We start from the raw sequence: 20,532 nt of genomic DNA, 5'->3' as shown, positions 1-20,532 counted from the left end.
CAAGCTATTTACTGTCAGTGGTACAGAATACAAGCCTTTGCTTTGTTTTGCAGCATACCCACTGCAGCATTAGATTTGTTTGATCATATGCTAGCACTGGATCCCAGCAAACGGTGTACAGCTGAGCAGGCTATGCAGTGCGAGTTCCTTCGTGACGTAGATCCATCAAAAATGGCACCGCCTGAGTAAGTAATGTATAGCACTCCCTTTCATTATTCAAAGGTTTACACCTGTAGATCCATAGGATTATTGCAAGGAAATCTGCTTTCTATAGTGTGTATTTTGCTGTTGTGGAAACTTTGCAGTGGATAAATCCTGTGTGGAAATGTCACTGCACAGCAATTCTTAGACAACATATGTGCAACTTGGTGTCGTTCCATTATTTTAGAGCTGTGATGAACGGCCACGTCACAGACAATATTTAGGAAAACTGAGGGCACAACTAATATAGTGGGATCACCAACTACACACCTGAGCCAGACATGAGTGTAGGAAGAACAGAGGTGTGCAATAAAGTTGGGATCACCAAAAATATGTAATATAAATCTTTATTAATGTAACCTGAACAAATAGTAGACATGAAAATTACAAACCAGGAAAAATCCATAATATACCACCAGGGCATTATTTCTTGTATTTATAATTTGACAAATGCTGTATTACTGTGGGTTACCTGAGCGAGCTCCTTGAAGGAGGGTGTTGATCCTTATCTGGACACCTCTGGTGCTGTATCATAGCATTTTTTACTTTTTCATTGTTTTTAATTTTCATGTCTACTTTTTGTTCATGTTATTTTAATAAAGATTTATTTATATTATATATTTTTGGTGATTCTGCCTCGCATTCCAGACAAGTCGCAGTCTATAGCAGGTGAGTTTTGTGCGACTTGTGGCCAGCAAGTGAATGCAAATGATGCATCGGGCCCTAAATCCCCTAAGAAATAGAATCATTTAGACAGAACCCCTGCTGTTTCCATTTACTCAAGTCGCCACTGAGAATTAAGGCCCTTTTTTTTATGATTGCTATAAAAAGATATATTGATGGTCATTAAGTGGTTAAACATTTAACTTTTTTTTTTTATATACATAATTGACATTTGTCTATATTGTTTATATATTTGTATAATTGTATTTTTTTATATATATACAGCCTTCCTCTTTGGCAAGATTGCCATGAATTATGGAGTAAAAAGCGAAGAAGACAAAAACAAATGGGAATGGCTGATGATGCAATAGCACCAAAACTACCAAGAAAAGACTTATCTGTAGGTCTGGATGATAGCAGAAATAGCACACCCCAGGGAGGACAGACATCTTCTCAAAAAACTCAGGGATTTCCTGGTGTTGGATTAGGTAAGCAGGACATGTTTAGTATTTGTGGCCAACATCTCTTTGGGGTACCTTTTTAGGAAGTGATACACTTGGGTACTGCCCTTGTCAGGGTAGGAGCAATTAATGGGGCATGAAAGGGTTAAATCTAGATGATCCCTGTTATATCTGCTCCTACTATTCTGCCTGGAGGAACAGGTCTCATCATGGTACATTGGTGAGATGGAATCCTTTTATATGGACACTGACTTATTGAGCACTTGCACTGTATATTATTGTATTGATGGTGGCTTTGTGTGTTCATTTTTATTGTAGCTTCTTTTAATTTTACGCAATTTTACGATTATCTCTCTGGTGATATTGAGGATGGGATTCAGCATGTTCCTAAAACCAGTCAAATGGTTTGACAAGTTCTCACCATAGATTCCACAGTGTATACTGATTGATATTTATACTTTTGTTTTTGAAGGTCTCTTAAGTAGCGGTCAGCAGCTGAATCCAAGTCAAATGGCTATATTGCTGAACTTACTTCAGTCCCAGTCCCAGACGAATGTCAGTATGGCACAGTTTGCCCAGGTTATGAACATTAAGGTGAACCCTGAAACTGAGCAGCAGCTGAATAATCTGAATCTTCCAGCTGGTATTCTAGCATCAAGTAATAAAGCACCAGAATCTAAAGAAGAGCCCCTTCTTCCAGCTGCAGCCCCCTCTGCTGAGCTGGCTTCCACAACAGCATTGACGTTACCGAAGACCACGGGAGAAGCGTCTCAAACACCTATTCAAAGCACCTTTGCTGTCTTATTGTCTCAGATGTTAAAAGAACAGGAGCAAAAACAAGGTGCTGAGGTAGCCGAGGTGGCCTCTGAGAATAAGGTAGTTGAGGAGACCCTAAAGCCCATGCGACCTCCCAGTCCTGCGCCTACTGGTACGTAATGTGACCGCTTGAACAGTAAAGATAGAAGAAATGTGTAAAGTCAAGCCTTTTCCTGAAACGTCATTTAGTTTTTCGTATGTTAAAATCTAAATGTGGTTCCAGCCAGCTTTTTACAATGCCAAAAGGTGTTAATGACCGTCGTTCGTATGTCAGACCTAGAACGCACCATGGAGTATAAAGTAATAGTGTATTGTAAGACTATTAATGTATAGGTATATACATATGTCCATGGTCTTTTTACAGTAGGCCATGCTGCTTGAGTTGACAGCTCTGCAGGTTCTTGTGCTGACTAGTGCGATCACATATGTCATGGCGGCTCGGGCTGTTCTGCTGTAGTAACATGGCCACTGGAAGGTTCTGTTTTCTGTTACTGTTTAGTATGTGAGTGAGCAGGATACAGTGCAACAGGAGAAGCATTTGCTAATAATGGAAGAACACATGCATTATATAATCCTAATGAATTGTACACCAATTGACTAGTGCCGTTTGTGTGATGCTGGCGCTATGTCTCCCAGCGGTCACTTTACCATTGCAGCCAATCGGTGGCTACGGATTGGCTGCAGCTCTTCAGTATTCCATCAGAAAAGGTGTCTGTGTTGGTATAATGAGAGCTGCAGCCAATAATCGGTCACTGATTTGGCTTAAGCAGTCACGTGACATTACATTACAACTGGGGAAGGTTTTGTGGGGTTCCTGCCATGCCGGACTATGACATTAGGTGTACAATATTGATGCATGTATACTAATACTATGACTTTGCAAACTTCAACTAGACAGTCTTACAATATTCCACTTTTATTATAGTGGTTCCTGCTGTTTGATAAATCTGGTGCATCTCAAGACTGCCTAGTCAAAGTTTGCAATCTATTTGGCTTACCGTACTTAAAAAAATAATTAAATAAGTAAATAAATAAACCAGAGCACAAGCCAAAATCATCTTTAGATGCATGGTGCCACACACCTTTCAACGCCACATCTTGGGGAAGCCATAGCCTCTTATCAGACAAGGTTATTATTATTATTTATTATTATTTATTATTACAGCGCCATTTGTTCCATGGCGCTTTACATGTGAGGAGGGGTATACATAATAAAAAGTACAATAATCTTAATCAATACTAGTCATAACTGGTACAGGAGGAGAGAGGACCCTGCCCGCGAAGGCTCGCAATCTACAAGGGCTGGGTGAGGATACACTAGGTGAGGATAGAGCTGGTCATGCAGCGGTTTGGTCGATCGGTGGTTACTGCAGGTTGTAAGCTTATCGGAAGAGGTGGGTCTTCAGGCTCTTTTTGAAGGTTTTGATGGTAGGCGAGAGTCTGATATGTTGTGGTAGAGCGTTCCAGAGTAGGGGGGAAGCGCCAGAGAAATCTTGTATACGATGTGGGAAGAGGAGATAAGAGGGGAGTAGAGAAGGAGATCTTGTGAGGATCAGAGGTTGCGTGCAGGAAAGTACCGGGAGACGAGGTCACAGATGTATGGAGGAGACAGGTTGTGGATGGCTTTGTATGTCATGGTTAGGTTCATAAAGTGTCTAAAACACATAAATATGGTGCAAGTCATAAAAGTTGTTGTTTTGGTGCAAATTGCATGCATTTAGCCTGACAAATCTCCCCCATTGTCTACAAAAATGTCTTTTTTTTTTTTTCCTTGTTTTAGTTGAAGATGTCAGTGAGGACATTCTTGAGCCGACTCTGAAAGACCTACCAAATGAACAAAACCTTCCTCATATCTTGCCTCCAGATCAGCGGCCTCCTGAGCCACCAGAACCTCCTCCTGTGGGTGAGGAAGACCTTGATTACCGGACAGAGAGGCAGCAGGTACAGCATGCCAGCGTGCCTGCTGGTGACGACCATGCACAAGTGAAGGCAGCACTCTTAGAGATTATTTCTCATCACCAGGCTCAGGAACAGGACAACATTGGTACAGATTACACTGGGGGGGCACCTTTTCTGAAGGCACCGGACTGCCCTGAAAATTTTGGACAAACTTTTCTGCCATCCACATACAGCAGTGACATGGCTGCTAACGTGCCTGGTGTTTCTGTTTTGGAAGGACATCTTGAAAATCACCCTGTCGACAACTACAGTACTTCATCTCACATCAGTACCCAGCTCCCGCCACATCCGCTCCCGGCACATCCGCATCCGGCTTTTCCTGAGCCCTTTTGTAACTCTGCCACCACTTACAGGGACAGCTACCTCAGTGCTGGCTCCATGTTATTCAGTGGTGATAAAGACCACAGATTTGAGTATAGTCAAAGCCCAACAATGCTTTTGGGAAACAATCTCCCTGCAGGGTTGGACAATCGTAACTTGCCAACAAAAATGCCTAATTTTGGCTTCAGCACTAATGTACCAGAACATCTTGGTTTACCCGCTATAATGCACAGACCGGCGTGGGCATCTCCTCACCAGGGTCCCCCCTTCTCTCAAGGACATGGAGGACATATGGGCACCTATGTCAGAGGTCGGGGGAGGGGTTTACCATTCTAATTAATTTCCCCCCCCTTCCCTCAGGCTAAATATTTCTATCTGGAATGACTTTTTACTTTTCGTCATGGCTGCATTTTACAGCAGCTGTATAGTAGACTTGATAACTGATTGGACTACAGCTTTATTTTTATGTATAAAATGGTCATGCAATACAACAGCACCCAGTGGGAGGTATGGGGATAACTGCAATTGATTCTGCGTTTGAGAGCTCAATAATTTACACCTGCTAGTGAAAATCTTTATTTTGTACCTTCATTTTTAGTTGGATATTCATTTTAAGGAAATCCGTTTCGTTTTGTCCCCTCGCACTTGCAGAAGTTTTGCAGAATTTAGCACATTCGTGCTTATTTTTTGTACATTTGGACCAATATTTGGTAACGCCAGGGCAGTGCTTTACTTCCTTGATATCTGTTTCTTTGTACTACCTTTTAGTCAAAGGTCACTGTCCATTCTCACCGCTTTGTGTCATTGTGAAATGTGCTCATTACAGACAAAAAAAAATCCTAAACACATTTTCCTTGTGATGCAAACGTTTTATCAACTGTTTTGTTTCCATCAAGTGTAAGGAAATAAACGTTGATTAAAACGCTCAGAAGTCTGATCTTGCATGAGATGTTATGAGTCTCGCACTTGAACTGTGATTCATTCTTAAAATCATATCGCGTGGTGTAATGAATTGCTGTATACCTGCGTACCTTTAAGTGTGCCAAATTCTTTCATCTGTACTTTCAACATACTTTGCATAAATCAGTAGTACAGGTAAATACAAGAAATTTTTGTAATATTTCAGATTGGAGAAATTTGCTTCCTTCCATATTTATGGCACTCCTTCCCCTGCCTCCTGGAATAGTCACTCACTCTGAAAAACTATGTCCGATCCCTAATGCTCAGACCAGATAGATCGCAGCTGTCATGTGACACAGGCCATTCTGCTCTGTGGGGAAGGGAGGAGCAGGGAGAGGATACAGGCAGAGGTAAACTTTCTAACAAGTGTTTTACTTCTTTCCAGAGCGGATTCGCATCCACACAGCTCAGCTGTGCTGTATAATTTCTGCCATGCTGTTGCCGCTTGTCTCTGTATGCTTTAAAAAAAAAAAAAAAAAAATTAAGAGTAGGAATCCCAGTTTGTGTGCGGTCAGGAAACCTAGTAGCTCTAATCTCCTTCCACAAGTCTGCAAAGTAGAGAGTCTGCAGTGGGCAAGTATTCCTCACATACTCACACAGGACAGCTTATTTAGAAAAGTGTCTTGAAAGTACAGTTACCCTTTTAAAGGGGATTGTCACATTTTGGGATATATATTATTTATTATGTATTTTGCACCATTTTGCTTTTACAGGCTCATTGCTTCCCTGCACACTTAACTTTTAATGTGTTTAATGTGGTCTGTGCCCAGAAAGACATAAAAAAAAAAGTTACAAACTTTCCTGTTAGACTATCAGAATGAGCCCACTGACCGGAGGAACATGTGACCAAACCTGTCCTCAGCCTCCTCCAATTGTAAAACGCCTCATGAGAAAGCTGCCTTTTTATTGGACCAGGCTGATGGCTCGGTCACATGCTCCTCCACCAGAAGCCATTGTATGGACAGAAGTGCTGGTCTGTGTCTGAGGAAAGCTGCACTAACAAGACATAGTGGCCAACCCCTTTAACTGTGAATCTCAGTGGGCTCACTCTGACATTCTTGACAGGAAAGTTTGTCTTTCTGTCTCTTTCTGGGCTCTTCTCAGCTGATCTTTGGGCACAGACTACATTAAAGTTGAATGTGCATGAGCACCGATCCTGTAAAAGCAGAATTTTATAATGAAACTGTTGCAAAAAATATTTTTAGCCCCAAATACACACATTGAAGTAAAAAAAAAAGCCTCAAAAGGTGGCCATAACCCCTTTAGGGAACATGCTCGTCAAGGCAAGCATTGTTTTTTTTTGTTTTGTTTTTTTATAGGGTTCTTTATATATTTTTTCCTGAAATAGTTGGGGAGGATCTTACAGGGAATCTGTCACCTCATTTTGGCCCTATAAACTGCTGCCACCGCCACTAGGGGCTTATCTACAGCATTCTGTAATGCTGTAGATAAGCCCCCCGATGTAACCTGAAAGATAAGAACAACAAGTTAGATTATACTCACCCAGGGGCGGTCCTGGATTAGTCCAGTCCGATGGGCGTCGGGGTCCGGCGCCTCCCATCTTCATACAATGACGTCCTCTTCTTCTTTTCTCCCTGCCGGCTCCTGCGCAGGTGAAATTATCTGCCCTGTTGAGGCCAGAGCAAAGTACTGCAGTGCGCCGGCAAAGGTCAGAGAGGCCCAGCACCTGCGCACTGCAGTACTTTACTCTGCCCTCAACAGGCTGCAACAGTATGAAGATAGGAGGCGCCGGACCCTGACCTGCGACGCCCATCGGACCCGAACCGGGACCGCCCCCTGGTGAGTATAATCTAACTTGTTTTTCTTACCTTTCAGGTTACATCGGGGGCTTATCTACAGCATTACAGAATGCTGTAGATAAGCCCCTGATGGCGGTGGCCGCAGTTTATAGGGCCAAAATGAGGTGACAGATTCCCTTTAAAGCAGTATGGCACCCTTTGGAAAAAAAAAAAAAAAAAAAGGTTATAATAAAAATGGACAAACCTTTTAAAGGAGTTAGTAAGTCCTACCCTAGTGTTGTGCTTTGTTGCTTTTGGCTATCATCAGTGTGGGAGCAAATGCCAGAGAATTCTGCAGCCCTTGATCTCGCACCAAAGACTGTCGCCAAGAAAGCAGAACATCACGGTCTTCTAGGTAAGCCCCATAATCTGGACATGAGTAAGAGCAAAAGTTCATAACAGGAGCAGTTCCCATGAGTTTACCGTCAGGAGCTCAGCTTCACTGACAGCCGAGCCCTACAGCAAGGGTCTCTGTCCCTACCGATTCTGGCTGTTTAACCTTTTAGATGCTGTGGCCAATAGCATCTAGATGGTTATGAGAGGAAGGTGGCTCCCTCTCATTCCGTCAACCTCCCCTTCATGATGTGAACATAAGGTGCTAATGGTTGTAATGGCTTCCTTGCCTGCTGGGTATTGTGGCCTGAAGGCCCTGCAATAAGCATCAAAGAATATTGGATCCATAATCCACATGCTGAGAGCTGTGCATTAAACTCAGATTTTTGGATAATGAAGTGGCTGTTGATGCAGCTCGTGATTTTTCTGCGCGCCACACAACTTGATTGATGGCAATTATGCATTGTACATGTCCAAATGCCCATCTCTAGCCAATAGCATGTGCTTCTGTTTAGCCCTATTTTTTTTTCCTGCGTGCACGACAGATGCTTTGAAGTGATTTCAGGTTCATGATTTCAGTACACATCTACCGGTTTTGCTGATGGGCACCTGCTATGCTGTTAATTTTGCATCAATTTCCTTAATATTAATCAACTCCTGGATGTGTGTAACAACATTTGGTGGTAAAAATTGTGTATTGGATTTTCTTTCCCCCATCAACAGTCCCTTTTGTTACATGACTTCTGCGCCAATTCATGTATACTGTTTTTTTGCTGGAATATAAAAGGCTGGAAATTGACAAGCAAAACTGTCCCATTCTTTGATGGCCCCTTTTACTATTGTAATTCGTTTGTTCCATTGAATACATCATGTTGGACAAAACCGAACTCTGCTACTCTGTGCAACGCCTACCACCTGCCAATCTTGTAAGGATACTACTTGTTGTACAGCAGGGTACTCCTGGAATTTTTTGAGGAATATTTTTATCCTAGGACAGGGGTGGGGAACCTCGATGACCTTTTATCAGGCATACTCTGACCTTAGCGGCACATGCACACTGCAGTACTTTGCTCTGCCCTTGACAGGGCAGACAGAAGCGCGATGCCGAGGATATTGTGTGTATGATGTAGGACGCGTCATCGACACGAAGTAAAAAGGAGGACGGCACCGCAAGAAGGAAGAAATGACGAACCAGACAAAGAAAGTGACACCCACCTGACTGCCTTATAGGCGAGTATTATAAAAGGTCTTTTATTCAGTCACCATGACAGCACAGACGAGAGAGGGGGATCCGCCCTTCAGGGACAGGAAACCTACAGACCTAAAAGGGCGGTACCTCTCTCCCACCTCAGTTGGTTTCCTGTCCCTGACAGGGGAGCCTGCAGGCTTACCTTAAGGAAAAGGTGAAGATAAGAGGTTCCCAGGCTCGGCAGACCGGTTCAGGAAGCTGGAGAGCCCCTTCCGCGGTCGGGTCCAGTGTTCTGGAGGTGCCACTCCACAGATGGCTGTGGGGGTAGGCAGCAGCAGGGAAAAAGCCTTCAAGGGGGGAGCTGTCTTGATCTTTTTCACTGGTACCGGTATGTATAGCCATTGGGCCCTACTCTCCGGGACTGTCTCCTCATGTGCCACGCTAGCGACTGGCATCTGTATGCCGGAGTAGTCGAGCGCGTGCGGCGTGTCGGGTGTCAGGTGCGTGCAAGGTGGCAAGCGCAAACCGGCGGGGCGCGTGTCGGGCGCTTGCCGGCGTGGTGGAAGGCCAGGCGTTGCAGGTACAGTGGAGTCAGGCTGGGAAGGGACGCGCCGGAAGGGGCGGTCCCTCGCGAGTGGCGCTGCTTGATGATGCGCTGAGACATGCGCAGTGCGGGCCGCGGCGGTGAACAGGGACAAGATGTGACGGTAGGGGCACGGAAGCGGTTAAAGGTGCACAGGTGATGCAGCGGTCATGGAGCGGAGGCTTGATTGGGGGAGCGGTCTCGGGGTAGGGGGGGGGTTGGGGGCCTCACGGAAGGCGGCCTCACGGAAGGCAGATGCAGATGTACCGAATCATTAGTGGATGAACCTGCTGACCCCAGCTGGGGGAGGTACCTAAGGGGGAGGCCGGCTTTTAAGGAATCCTGACAAGCAGCCACATGCTTCGTATCCATAATGGAGTCTCAGGAGCGAGAGCCGGTTCAGCTAGAGCAGCAGGATCAACCTTTGGAGAAATCCCAGCGGCGATCTGGTGATTGTAGTCGACCGGCAGGAGACAGATGGGGTCAAAAGTCTAGATCTGGAAAATCCTCAAGCCGTATTGATGATACTCCGGCTGACAGGATTCCCCCACAGTCTACGGTACCATTCACTTTTCTATAGGGGTAAGTGATCACCGAGAAAGTTCACTTAGTAATTTGTGTCTCCCCTTATATTCCCTCTCTCCTTGTCTATCAGGAGAAAAATCGGTCCACAAAATCTAAGCATAGACAGTGTGCTGAATGTGGAATTCCTCTCCCAGATGACCATATTAAGAAGCTATGTGGACCATTTATTCAATGCTTAATAGCGCAGGAGACACCAGACTTCACAACCAGCCTAAGACACATGATCAGACAAGAGGTCAGGGGTTCAGTTAAATCCCTGTCTCAGGATAGACAAAGTAGAGGAAGAGAGCCTAGATCCCCGATTTCACTTGAGGACAGTGACTCAGGAGAGATAAGATCAGATTCCTCTCAGTCATCATCATCATCTTCTGACACTGAAGCCGGTCATTCATGTTTTTCTTTTGACCGGATAGACCGACTGGTCAAAGCGGTAAATAATACCATGGGAATTGAAGAAGCCCAATCTGAGAAATCTATGCAGGATGTCATGTTTAACCCCTTTCTGCCATTGGATGTACTATTTCATCCATGTGGGGTGGGCCCTAATTCCCAAGGACGGAATAGTACGTCCAGCACGATCGGCCGCGCTCACGGGGGGAGCGTGGCCGGGTGTCAGCTGCCTATCGCAGCTGACATCTGGCACTATCTGCCAGGAGCGGTCACGGACCGCCCCCGGCACATTAACCCCCGGCACACCGCGATCAAACATGATCGCGGTGTGCCGGCGGTACAGGGAAGCATCGCGCAAGGAGGGTGCTCCCTGCGGGCTTCCCTGAGACCCCCGGAGCAACGCGATGTGATCGTGTTGCTGCGAGGGTCTCTTACCTCCTATCCCTGCAGGCCCCGGATCCAAAATGGCCGCGGGGCTGCATCCGGGTCCTGCAGGGATTACTTCCGGGTGTCGTGCAGGAGCTGGTAAGCCTGCACGGCTGTATGTCAGATCGGTGATCTGACAGAGTGCTGTGCAAACTGTCAGATCATCGATCTGTGATGTCCCCCCCTGGGACAAAGTAAAAAAGTTTAAAAAAAATTCCCACATGTGTAAAAAAGAAAAAAAAAATCCTAAATAAAGAAGAAAAAAAAAATATTCCCATAAATACATTTCTTTATCTAAATAAAAAAAAATCAAACAAAAGTACACATATTTAGTATCGCCGCGTCCGTAACGACCCCACCTATAAAACTATATCACTAGTTAACCCCTTCAGTGAACACCGTAAAAAAAAAAGGCAAAAAACGCTTTATTCTCATACCTCCAAACAAAAAGTGGAATAACACGCGATCAAAAAGACGGATATAAATAACCATGGTACCGCTGAAAACGTCATCTTGTCCCGCAAAAAACGAGCTGCCATACAGCATCATCAGCGAAAAAATAAAGTTATAGTCCTCAGAATAAAGCGATGCCAAAATAATTATTTTTTCTATAAAATTGTTTTTATCGTATAAAAGCACCAAAACATAAAAAAAATTATATAAATGAGGTATCGCTGTAATCGTACTGACCCGAAGAATAAAACTGCTTTATCAATTTTACCAAATGCGGAATGGTATAAACGCCTCCCCCAAAAGAAATTCATGAATAGCTGGTTTTTGGTCATTCTGCCTCACAAAAATCGGAATAAAAAGCTATCAAAAAATCTCCCGTGTGCGAACATGTTACCAATTAAATCGTCAACTCGTCCCGCAAAAAACAAGACCTCACATGACTCTGTGGACTCAAATATGGAAAAATTATAGCTCTCAAAATGTGGTAACGCAAAAAATATTTTTTGCAATAAAAAGCGTTTTTCAGTGTGTGACAGCTGCCAATCATAAAGATTCACTAAAAAAGCCGCTATAAAAGTAAATCAAACCCCCCTTCATCACCCGCTTAATTAGGGAAAAATTAAAAAATTAAAAAAATGTATTTCCATTTTCCGGTTAGGGTTGGGGCTAGGGATAAGGCTACAGTTAGGGTTGGGGCTAAAGTTAGGGTTGGGGCTAAAGTTAGGGTTAGGGTTTGGATTACATTTACGGTTGGGAATAGGGTTGGGATTAGGGTTAGGGGTGTGTCTGGGTTAGAGGTGTGGTTAGGGTTACCGTTGGGATTAGGGTTAGGGGTGTGTTTGGATTAGGGTTTCAGTTATAATTGGGGGGTTTCCACTGTTTAGGCACATCAGGGGCTCTCCAAAAGCGACATGGCGTCCCATCTCAAGTCCTGTCAATTTTGCAATGAAAAGTCAAACGGCGCTCCTTCCCTTCCGAGCTCTCCCATGCACCCAAACAGTGGTTTACCCCCACATATGGGGTATCAGCGTACTCAGGACAAATTGTACAACAACTTTTGGGGTCCAATTTCTTCTCTTACCCTTGGGAAAATAAAAAATTGGGGGCGAAAAGATAATTTTTGTGAACATTTTTTTATTTTTTTATTTTTACGGTTCTGCATTATAAACTTCTGTGAAGCACTTGGTGAGTCAAAGTGCTCACCACACCTCTAGATAAGCTCCTTAGGGGTCTACTTTCCAAAATGGTGTCACTTGTGGGGGGTTTCAATGTTCAGGCACATCGGGCTCTCCAAACGCAACATGGCGTCCCATCTCAATTCCAGTCAATTTTGCATTGAAAAGTCAAATGGCGCTCCTTCGCTTCCGAGCTCTGTCATGCGCCCAAACAGTGGTTTACCCCACATATGGGGTATCGGCGTACTCAGGACAAATTGTACAACATCTTTTGGGGTCCATTTTCTCCTGTTACCCTTGGTAAAATAAAACAAATTGGAGCTGAAGTAAATTTTGTGTGAAAAAAAAGTTAAATGTTCATTTTTATTTAAACATTCCAAAAATTCCTGTGAAACACCTGAAGGGTTAATAAACTTCTTGAATCTGGTTTTGAGCACCTTGAGGGGTGCAGTTTTTTTAGAATGGTGTCACACTTGGGTATTTTCTATCATATAGACCCCTCAAAATGACTTCAAATGAGATGTGGTCCCTAAAAAAAAAAATGGTGTTGTAAAAATGAGAAATTGCTGGTCAACTTTTAACCCTTATAACTCCCTAACAAATAAAAATTTTGGTTCCAAAATTGTGCTGATGTAAAGTAGACATGTGGGAAATGTTACTTATTAAGTATTTTGTGTGACATATCACTGTGATTTAATTGCATAAAAATTCAAAGTTGGAAAATTGCGAAATTTTCAAAATTTTCGCCAAATTTCCGTTTTTTTCACAAATAATCGCAGGTAATATCAAATAATTTTTACCACTATCATGAAGTACAATATGTCACGAGAAAACAGTGTCAGAAGCACCGGGATCCGTTGAAGCGTTCCAGAGTTATAACCTCATAAATGGACAGTGGTCAGAATTGTAAAAATTGGCCTGGTCATTAACGTGCAAACCACCCTTGGGGGTGAAGGGGTTAAAGGGCTAGATCGGAAAGCGCACAGATGTTTTCCAGTAGTAGACAAAGTGAGCTCTCTTATCACACGAGAATGGAAGAAACCAGAGAGAAAAGGTTCTCTTCCACCATCATTCAAAAGGAATTTCTTTTGAGGAATCGGCATCTTCAGCATGGGATAAAGCCCCTAACCTCGATGCTGCAGTGGCTAAAGCTTCCAAGAAATCCTCGCTACCTTTTGAGGATTTGGGAACTTTAAAGGACCCGCTGGACAGGAGAGCTGATGTATTTCTAAAAGGAGCTTGGGAGACATCAGCAGGGGCTCTCAGACCATCAATTGCAGCCACCTGCACAGCATGTTCTATGATGGTTTGGCTGGGCAGCTTAGAGGATCAACTTAAGAACAAAACTCTGAGAAATGAGATCTTAGCCTCCCTTCCTATGATTCAGGGAGCAGCAGCCTACCTTGTGGATGCATCGGCAGACTCTGTGAAGCTAGCAGCCAGGTCTGCGGCCCTTTCTAACTCAGCCCATAGGGCCATTTGGCTAAAATGTTGTCCGGGCGATATGCAGGCCAGGTCAAAACTGTGCAATATTGCGTGTGAAGGGGCGTATTTGTTCGGTCCGTATTTGTTCTGGATGAGCTTCTGGAAAAAGCGGGAGATAGTAAGAAGCGTTTCCCTTACCTGGGTAGACCCTTCTATAGACTGGGTTCTAACAGAAGATGGTTTGACCGTACAAGATCTAACAGAGATAGACCCAGATATGATGCCAGTAAGAAAAGAGGTAGAGGATTTATGTTCAACTCCTTCCGGGACAACAAAAAACCACAATGACTGCTGGACCGGGTGGGAGGCAGGCTTTTGGCCTTCTATCCGGCTTGGATAAAGATTTCCAATAGTCCATGGGTCCTAAGCATTGTTAGGTCAGGACTAAAATTTGATTTTCATGAGATTCCTCAGAATAAGTTTCTTTTAACGCCTATCTGTTCTTCACCAGAACAGCTGGCATTAGAATCTGAGGTGCAGGAGCTCCAACGCAAAGGTGTATTGGTAAAAGTTCCGGAAGCACAAAGAGGTAAGGGGTTTTATTCCCCCCTCTTCTTAATTAAAAAAACCAGACAACTCTTTCCATACTATTATCAACCTTAAGGGCTTGAATAAATTCTTACTGGTTCAATCATTTAAAATGGAGTCTGTAAAAACAGCAATAAAACTATTATTTGACAAGTGTTTTATGGTCGTCTTAGACTTGAAAGACGCCTATTATCATGTCCCCATACATATAGATCACCAACAGTTCTAAAGGGTAGCAGTTTCACTGGGGGGTTAATATAACACTATCAATATAGAGCACTCCCCTTTGGAGTTGCTGTGGGCCCCTGTGTGTTTACGAAAATAATGGTGGAAGTCATGGCACATCTTCATGAACAGGATATTCTAGTGGTACCATATCTAGATGACCTGTTGATCATAGGACACTCAGATTCACACTGCTCAACCCAACTAGTCAAAGTAATCTCAACCTTACAGAATTTAGGTTGGATTATTAATTTAAAAAAATCACGTTTACAGCCGTTAAGAGTACAGGAATTCCTAGGGCTCATCCTTGACTCAGGGTTACAAGAATGCCGTCTGCCAGACGCAAAAGTAGAAAAAATTCAACGACAAACACTCAAGGTAGTCAATAATCCATCAGTCACATTAAGAGGGGCAATGTCACTGTTAGGCTCACTCACGTCATGCATCCCAGCGGTGCTTTGGGCCCAATATCACACCAGAGTCTAACAGTGGGATGTACTGTACAGCACTCGTCGGTTGGATGGCCGCCTTGATGATAAGTTTTCCCTGTCTGAATCTTCTATACGTTCCCTACGTTGGTGGTTACACATACCAAACCTGCGTACAGGTGTTCCCTGGACAAATAATATATCTCGAGTACTGACAACAGATGCCAGCCCTAAGGGCTGGGGAGCTCATATGGATGATATGTGGGTCCAGGGCAGTTGGTCACACTCCGAACATGCATTATCTTCCAACCTTAAAGAGATTTTAGCAGTAGAACGAGCTCTAAGTCATTTCCTTATGTCCCTACAGGGCCGACACGTCAGGCTATTTTCAGACAACCAGGTAACAGTAGCGTACATTAATCATCAGGGGGGAACTCGGTCCAGGTCGTTAATGGATGTGGCAGATCGTATCTTTCAGATAGCAGAAAATCATCTTCTGTCACTCACATCTCTTCATATAAAGGGAAAACACAACGCCATAGCCGATTATCTAAGTCGAAGAAAACTAAGACAAGGGGATTGGGTTCTCAATCAGACTGTCTTCAATCAGATCAGACTTCTATGGGGGTGTCCAGACATAGACCTCTTCGCCAGCAAAGAAAACAAAAAGACTCACCGGTTTTGCTCCCTAAACCCCAGAGAAAACCTGTACGCAGTGGACGCACTCTTAATCCCATGGCAGTTCAATCTAGCCTATGCGTTTCCTCCATTGAACTTGATTCCGTTAGTTCTGAGGAAGATATGGGAGGACAAAGCTCGTATAATCTTGATTAGCTCCTTTTTGGCCCAGGAGACCGTGGTTTCCTTGGCTGAGGAAGATGTCCATTTCTCAGCCTTGGATTCTCCCGGAACTTCCAGACCTCCTCTCACAAGGTCCAATCCTCTATCCACGAATGTCCAATTTACATCTAGCAGCGTGGAATTTGAAGGGGCATTACTAAAAAAGAGAGGTATTTCGCAGAAACTAGTTAATACCTTACTGAAAGCAGGAAGCCTTCTACAACAAATATTTATGTTAAAATATGGAAAAGATTCTGGGCTAATTCAGGATTAGAGATAGGCCAAAAGATCTGTATTACTAAGATTCTAGAGTTCCTGCAGAGAGGTCTAGAAATAAGTCTTGCTACAAGCACCCTTAGGGTCCATGTGTCGGCCTTGGGAACACTATACAATCTTAATTTAGCTGGCAATTATTGGATCGCTAGATTCATCAAGGCAGCAGCCAGGTCGAGACCCCATGGTTAGGAAATGAATAGCTCCGTGGGATTTAAACCTGGTACTTACAGCTTTGACTGAAGCCCCATTTGAGCCGATTGATTCTGTTCCTATAAAAGTTCTGTCCTTTAAAACAGCACTGTTAGTCGCCCTCACATCAGCAAGGAGGGTTAGTGACCTACAGGCCCTCTCTAGACAGCCTCCATACATTCAGTTTAGAGATGATAGAATAATATTAAAAACTGATCCTCTGTACCTTCCAAAGGTAGCGTCAAAATTCCACAGACTACAGGAGATAAATCTCCCCACCTTTTGATCTAATCCCACAAATCAGAAAGAACTCAAGCTGCATTCATTAGATGTTAAAAGATGTCTGATTAGATATATTACAGTAACAGACCCTTGGAAAAAGGATAATTCTTTATTCGTGTCTTTTCAGGGAGTCAGGTAAGGATTTAGGGTGTCAGGTAAGGATTTAGGGTGTCCAGGAACACCTTAGGTAGATGGATTAGGGAAGGGATATCTTTGGCTTATTCAGCAGGTGGCCTAGAGGTTCCGGAAGGTATAAGAGCCCATTCCATTCGAGCCATGGCATCGTCCTGGGCAGAAAGATCGGAGGTGTCGATTGAGGACATATGTAAGGCGGCCACATGGTCATCTCCATCTACTTTCTTTAATCATTACAGACTAGACCTGGGTGGCTCCTCAGATGTCACGTTTGGTAGAAGGGTGCTGGAAGCAGTAGTCCCTCCCTAAGATTCTCTTTCTCTGTAATTCTCTCGTCTATGCCATCATGGCGACTGAATAAATACTCAAGCTACTTACTGGTAGCGGTGTTTTTCAGGAGCCATGACAGCACCCTTATATTCCCTCCCTTTATACTTTTATGGCTTGACGTCACTGGTTTATATAGAAATCTTTCTTTAAATTTAGTCACACGGGTGAAATGTGTAAATTATTTATGTACAAACTAACCGGGGTGGTCCTCTCATGCTCTGTAATCCAACTGAGGTGGGAGAGAGGTACCGCCCTTTTATGTCTGTAGGTTTCCTGTCCCTGAAGGGCGGATCCCCTCTCTCTTCTGTGCTGTCATGGCTCCTGACAAATACCGCTACCAGTAAGTAGCTTGAGTATTTTCTTGTCTTGCTCACCGGATTGGGTGCATATAGGCAGCATATTAGAATGCTGTATATCTGGGCTGAAAGGTGGTGCTCTTGCCTCATGGGACAAACTTGGTGACTGTTTCCCTTTAAGAAAAATAATTACAAATATGTTGCCTTGTATGGGGAACAAAATGCATTTGTATTGACAGCAATTGAGGGGATCTGGAGTTTATCTTGTAGACTTGCAACTAATAGTTTGTAGTTATGGTGGCACCAATGTTTCGCTGGAAAGCTTTACATCTTAGCCTTCACTTGGAATAGGCAGGACCAGCTACTGTCCTCCATACTGGCCTGCTACTTTGGTGAAATCTCAGACTTCCAAATCAAAAAGTCGAGCACTGTACTATTCTTTGTCTAGCAGTCGTATAGACAATAAATGGAAGTGCACATACTTGACCTCTATTCCAGAGGTGTCAAACTGCATTCCTCGAGGGCCGCCAACAGGTCATGTTTTCAGGATTTCCTTGTATTGCACAGGTGATAATTTAATCACCTGCACAGAATGATTCCAGCACCTTGTGGAATGCTAAGGAAATCCTGAAAACATGACCTGCTGGCGGCCCTCGAGGAATGCAGTTTGACACCTCTGCTCTATTCAGATGGGGTTTTGCAGAGCCCCTTTACAGGGATGGCTCGGGATGCCAGTAGTCAGACCCCCAATGATCAGTATGTTATCCCATACGATAGAGGATACATTTCAATTGTGAACATCACTTAACTTGCCATAATCATAAAGAGAATTAGATTAGAAATGATCAGTGATAATTCTCGAGGGTGTGTGCTCTTGTCCAGGTGGTGCGGGGGCTTCTGTGACTGTTGCATGGTGGAGTGGCTGTAATTTGGGCAGAAAGCAGAGACTGGACCTGTGACAATGGTAAGTGATGAAGCCAGCAGTTTGATAATTGTCGCTAGGCAAAACCTTACATAGACAAAAGTGGTAATTATATGCACTGTGCTGAAACAATATTCTTCAATTTACACAAAACTGAGGGCACCATCTCATAGAAATAAATATGCATGGGATCCTCCTGGGATCACCATATAAATAGCCAAACTTTATTATTTAGGATAAATACAAAACCGAAAAAAGGGGAAAAAATATTTAAAAGCATTTAAAATACATGAATGGTTACAAAAAGAAGGTAGCCAGACACACGGACTGCGTCACAACTAGTAACACCAATGCAAAATATGTGGGATTTTCAAATTCTAGGATGTAGCGCCTAATAAAAATAACACATCCTATAAATAGGAATATTAAAGTGTATATTTCTGCAAAGAGCAAATCACATGTCTTAGGCTACTTTCACACTAGCGTCGGGCTCGGCCCGTCGCAGTGCGTCGGGCCGAGGTTCCCGACGCTAGCGTTGTCTCCGCCGCACAACGGGGGCAGCGGATGCATTTTTCCAGCGCATCCGCTGCCCCATTGTGAGGTGGGGGCGGAGTTCCGGCCGCGCATGCGCGGTCAGAAAAAGCGGACCGTCGGCAGCAAAAAACGTTACATGCAACGTTTTTTGCGGCCAACGGTCCGCCACAACACGGCTCAACCGTCGCGCGACGGTTGCGACGTGTGGCAATCCGTCGCAATGCGTCGCTAATGTTAGTCAATGGAGAAAAAACGCATCCTGCAAGCACTTTTGCAGGATGCGTTTTTTCTGCAAAACGACGCATTGTGACGGATTGCAGTTAACGCTAGTGTGAAAGTAGCCTTACTCTGTTAGGGATAATCCGGGTTGGCACCAAATACAACATAGAGGGTTCAAGAGGATACAAGGAAAAAAAGGTGTAATTGCATCACTATCAAGAATTGTTGTACTGATATATGTCAAAAATACCCAAAAGAACTAGGCAGATGCATAAGACCCTCTAGTAACTATAATGTATATCCAAATTAAATATAACATATCCAGATAAACCTAACAGAAAATAGCCTGTAAAATACTTTGCCCTTACAAATTATGGGCCAACTAGACATGCTCGCAGAACAACCTGCACATGGAGCAATCCACAGGTGTAGACCAGAATGACGCCTCCTGTACCCGACGCGTATCGTCACTATGGTTTATGTGGATATGTTATATTTAATTTGGATATACATTATGGTTAGGCTTTTCAGGAAGACTAAGGTAGCAGCCATCCCGGCTGTCCTGACAATTGATCAGCATCCCATTACCATCTTTGTGCAGGGTAGGGGAGTGAATCATGGAGAGGGTATGAGCTGGAGTGTGACTTTTGCAGTCGTACAATATATCTCCACACTGTCAGTGAATGACAGGAGCAACTGGAGAATGCTCCAGTTGCTTCTGTCACAAGAAGATGGTGGCTGTGAAACACCGCAAGTATCTGTTTGTTGTGGAGCAAGACCATTTCACACACTAGCACCTGACATGTAAGTTGCGTGTATAACACTCATTGGAAACTGGTAAAAAAAAAAAAAAAATCACAAATTATTTATGTAACCACTTTTGTATTTTCTTCAACATATATAAAATAAAGCATCACCCTACGTGAACAATTTGGAAATAAATATTACTTAACTAAGGCAGCACTCCATTCTCCTCGATCAGTTTTTCATAAATTTAGGAATTGGTCTCATAGTTCTGTCATTAGGTCGAAAGTGGCCAGTGTTTGCTCTTATCTCATTCCCATTGTTCTCTAGCATACTATTGTTTGTTTTTTAAAGATGTCATCCAGTGCCAAAAACATTGCTACTTTTATTTAATGCTAATTTTATGATCTTCACCTGGTACCATTACTCAGCATTTTTTAAGGCATGGCTTTAGGTTGCTCTCTAAAAAGTGGTAAAGGCTGAAGACCATAAAAATAAGCATTAAATAAAAAGGCCCAGTGGATTTTCAGAACACAAGACACAGTAGCAGAGGAATAAAGTAAAAGCAAAAACTATCCTCGTTTGACCTAAACCCAGGTGGTCTTTAATATGCAGTAAGAAATTGTCTAGGCATCCTGCCAGAGTTGCTTTCCATCAGTACAGAATTACAGCAACACAGAAACCGCAGCAAAACCATTAGTACATTAATAACCACAACAACAGCATCAACTCAGAAGTACAGCAACAGGACCATCTTCAGTATATGAATATAGAAACAAAACCAT

The 20,532-nt window shown here is 43.5% G+C and overlaps 1 protein-coding gene across 1 annotated transcript in view; it reads left to right on the top strand.

Moving 5' to 3' along the window:
* CDK13 (cyclin dependent kinase 13) overlaps positions 1 to 5,840 on the top strand; it is a 62,030-nt gene extending 56,190 nt beyond the window's left edge. The window contains exons 11-14 of the mRNA XM_077269209.1: positions 54 to 185; positions 1,150 to 1,352; positions 1,798 to 2,253; positions 3,922 to 5,840. Coding sequence (XP_077125324.1) covers positions 54 to 185; positions 1,150 to 1,352; positions 1,798 to 2,253; positions 3,922 to 4,757 — 1,627 coding nt within the window. The 3' untranslated portion in view covers positions 4,758 to 5,840. The remainder of the gene's footprint in view (positions 1 to 53; positions 186 to 1,149; positions 1,353 to 1,797; positions 2,254 to 3,921) is intronic.
* Positions 5,841 to 20,532: the final 14,692 nt, after the last annotated feature.

Source organism: Ranitomeya variabilis, chromosome 6 (assembly GCF_051348905.1).
Source record: "Ranitomeya variabilis isolate aRanVar5 chromosome 6, aRanVar5.hap1, whole genome shotgun sequence".
NCBI classification, from domain to species: domain Eukaryota; kingdom Metazoa; phylum Chordata; class Amphibia; order Anura; family Dendrobatidae; genus Ranitomeya; species Ranitomeya variabilis.
The sequence above is the reverse complement of the archived record's forward strand: the minus strand, read 5'-3'. Positions and strand labels throughout refer to the sequence as shown.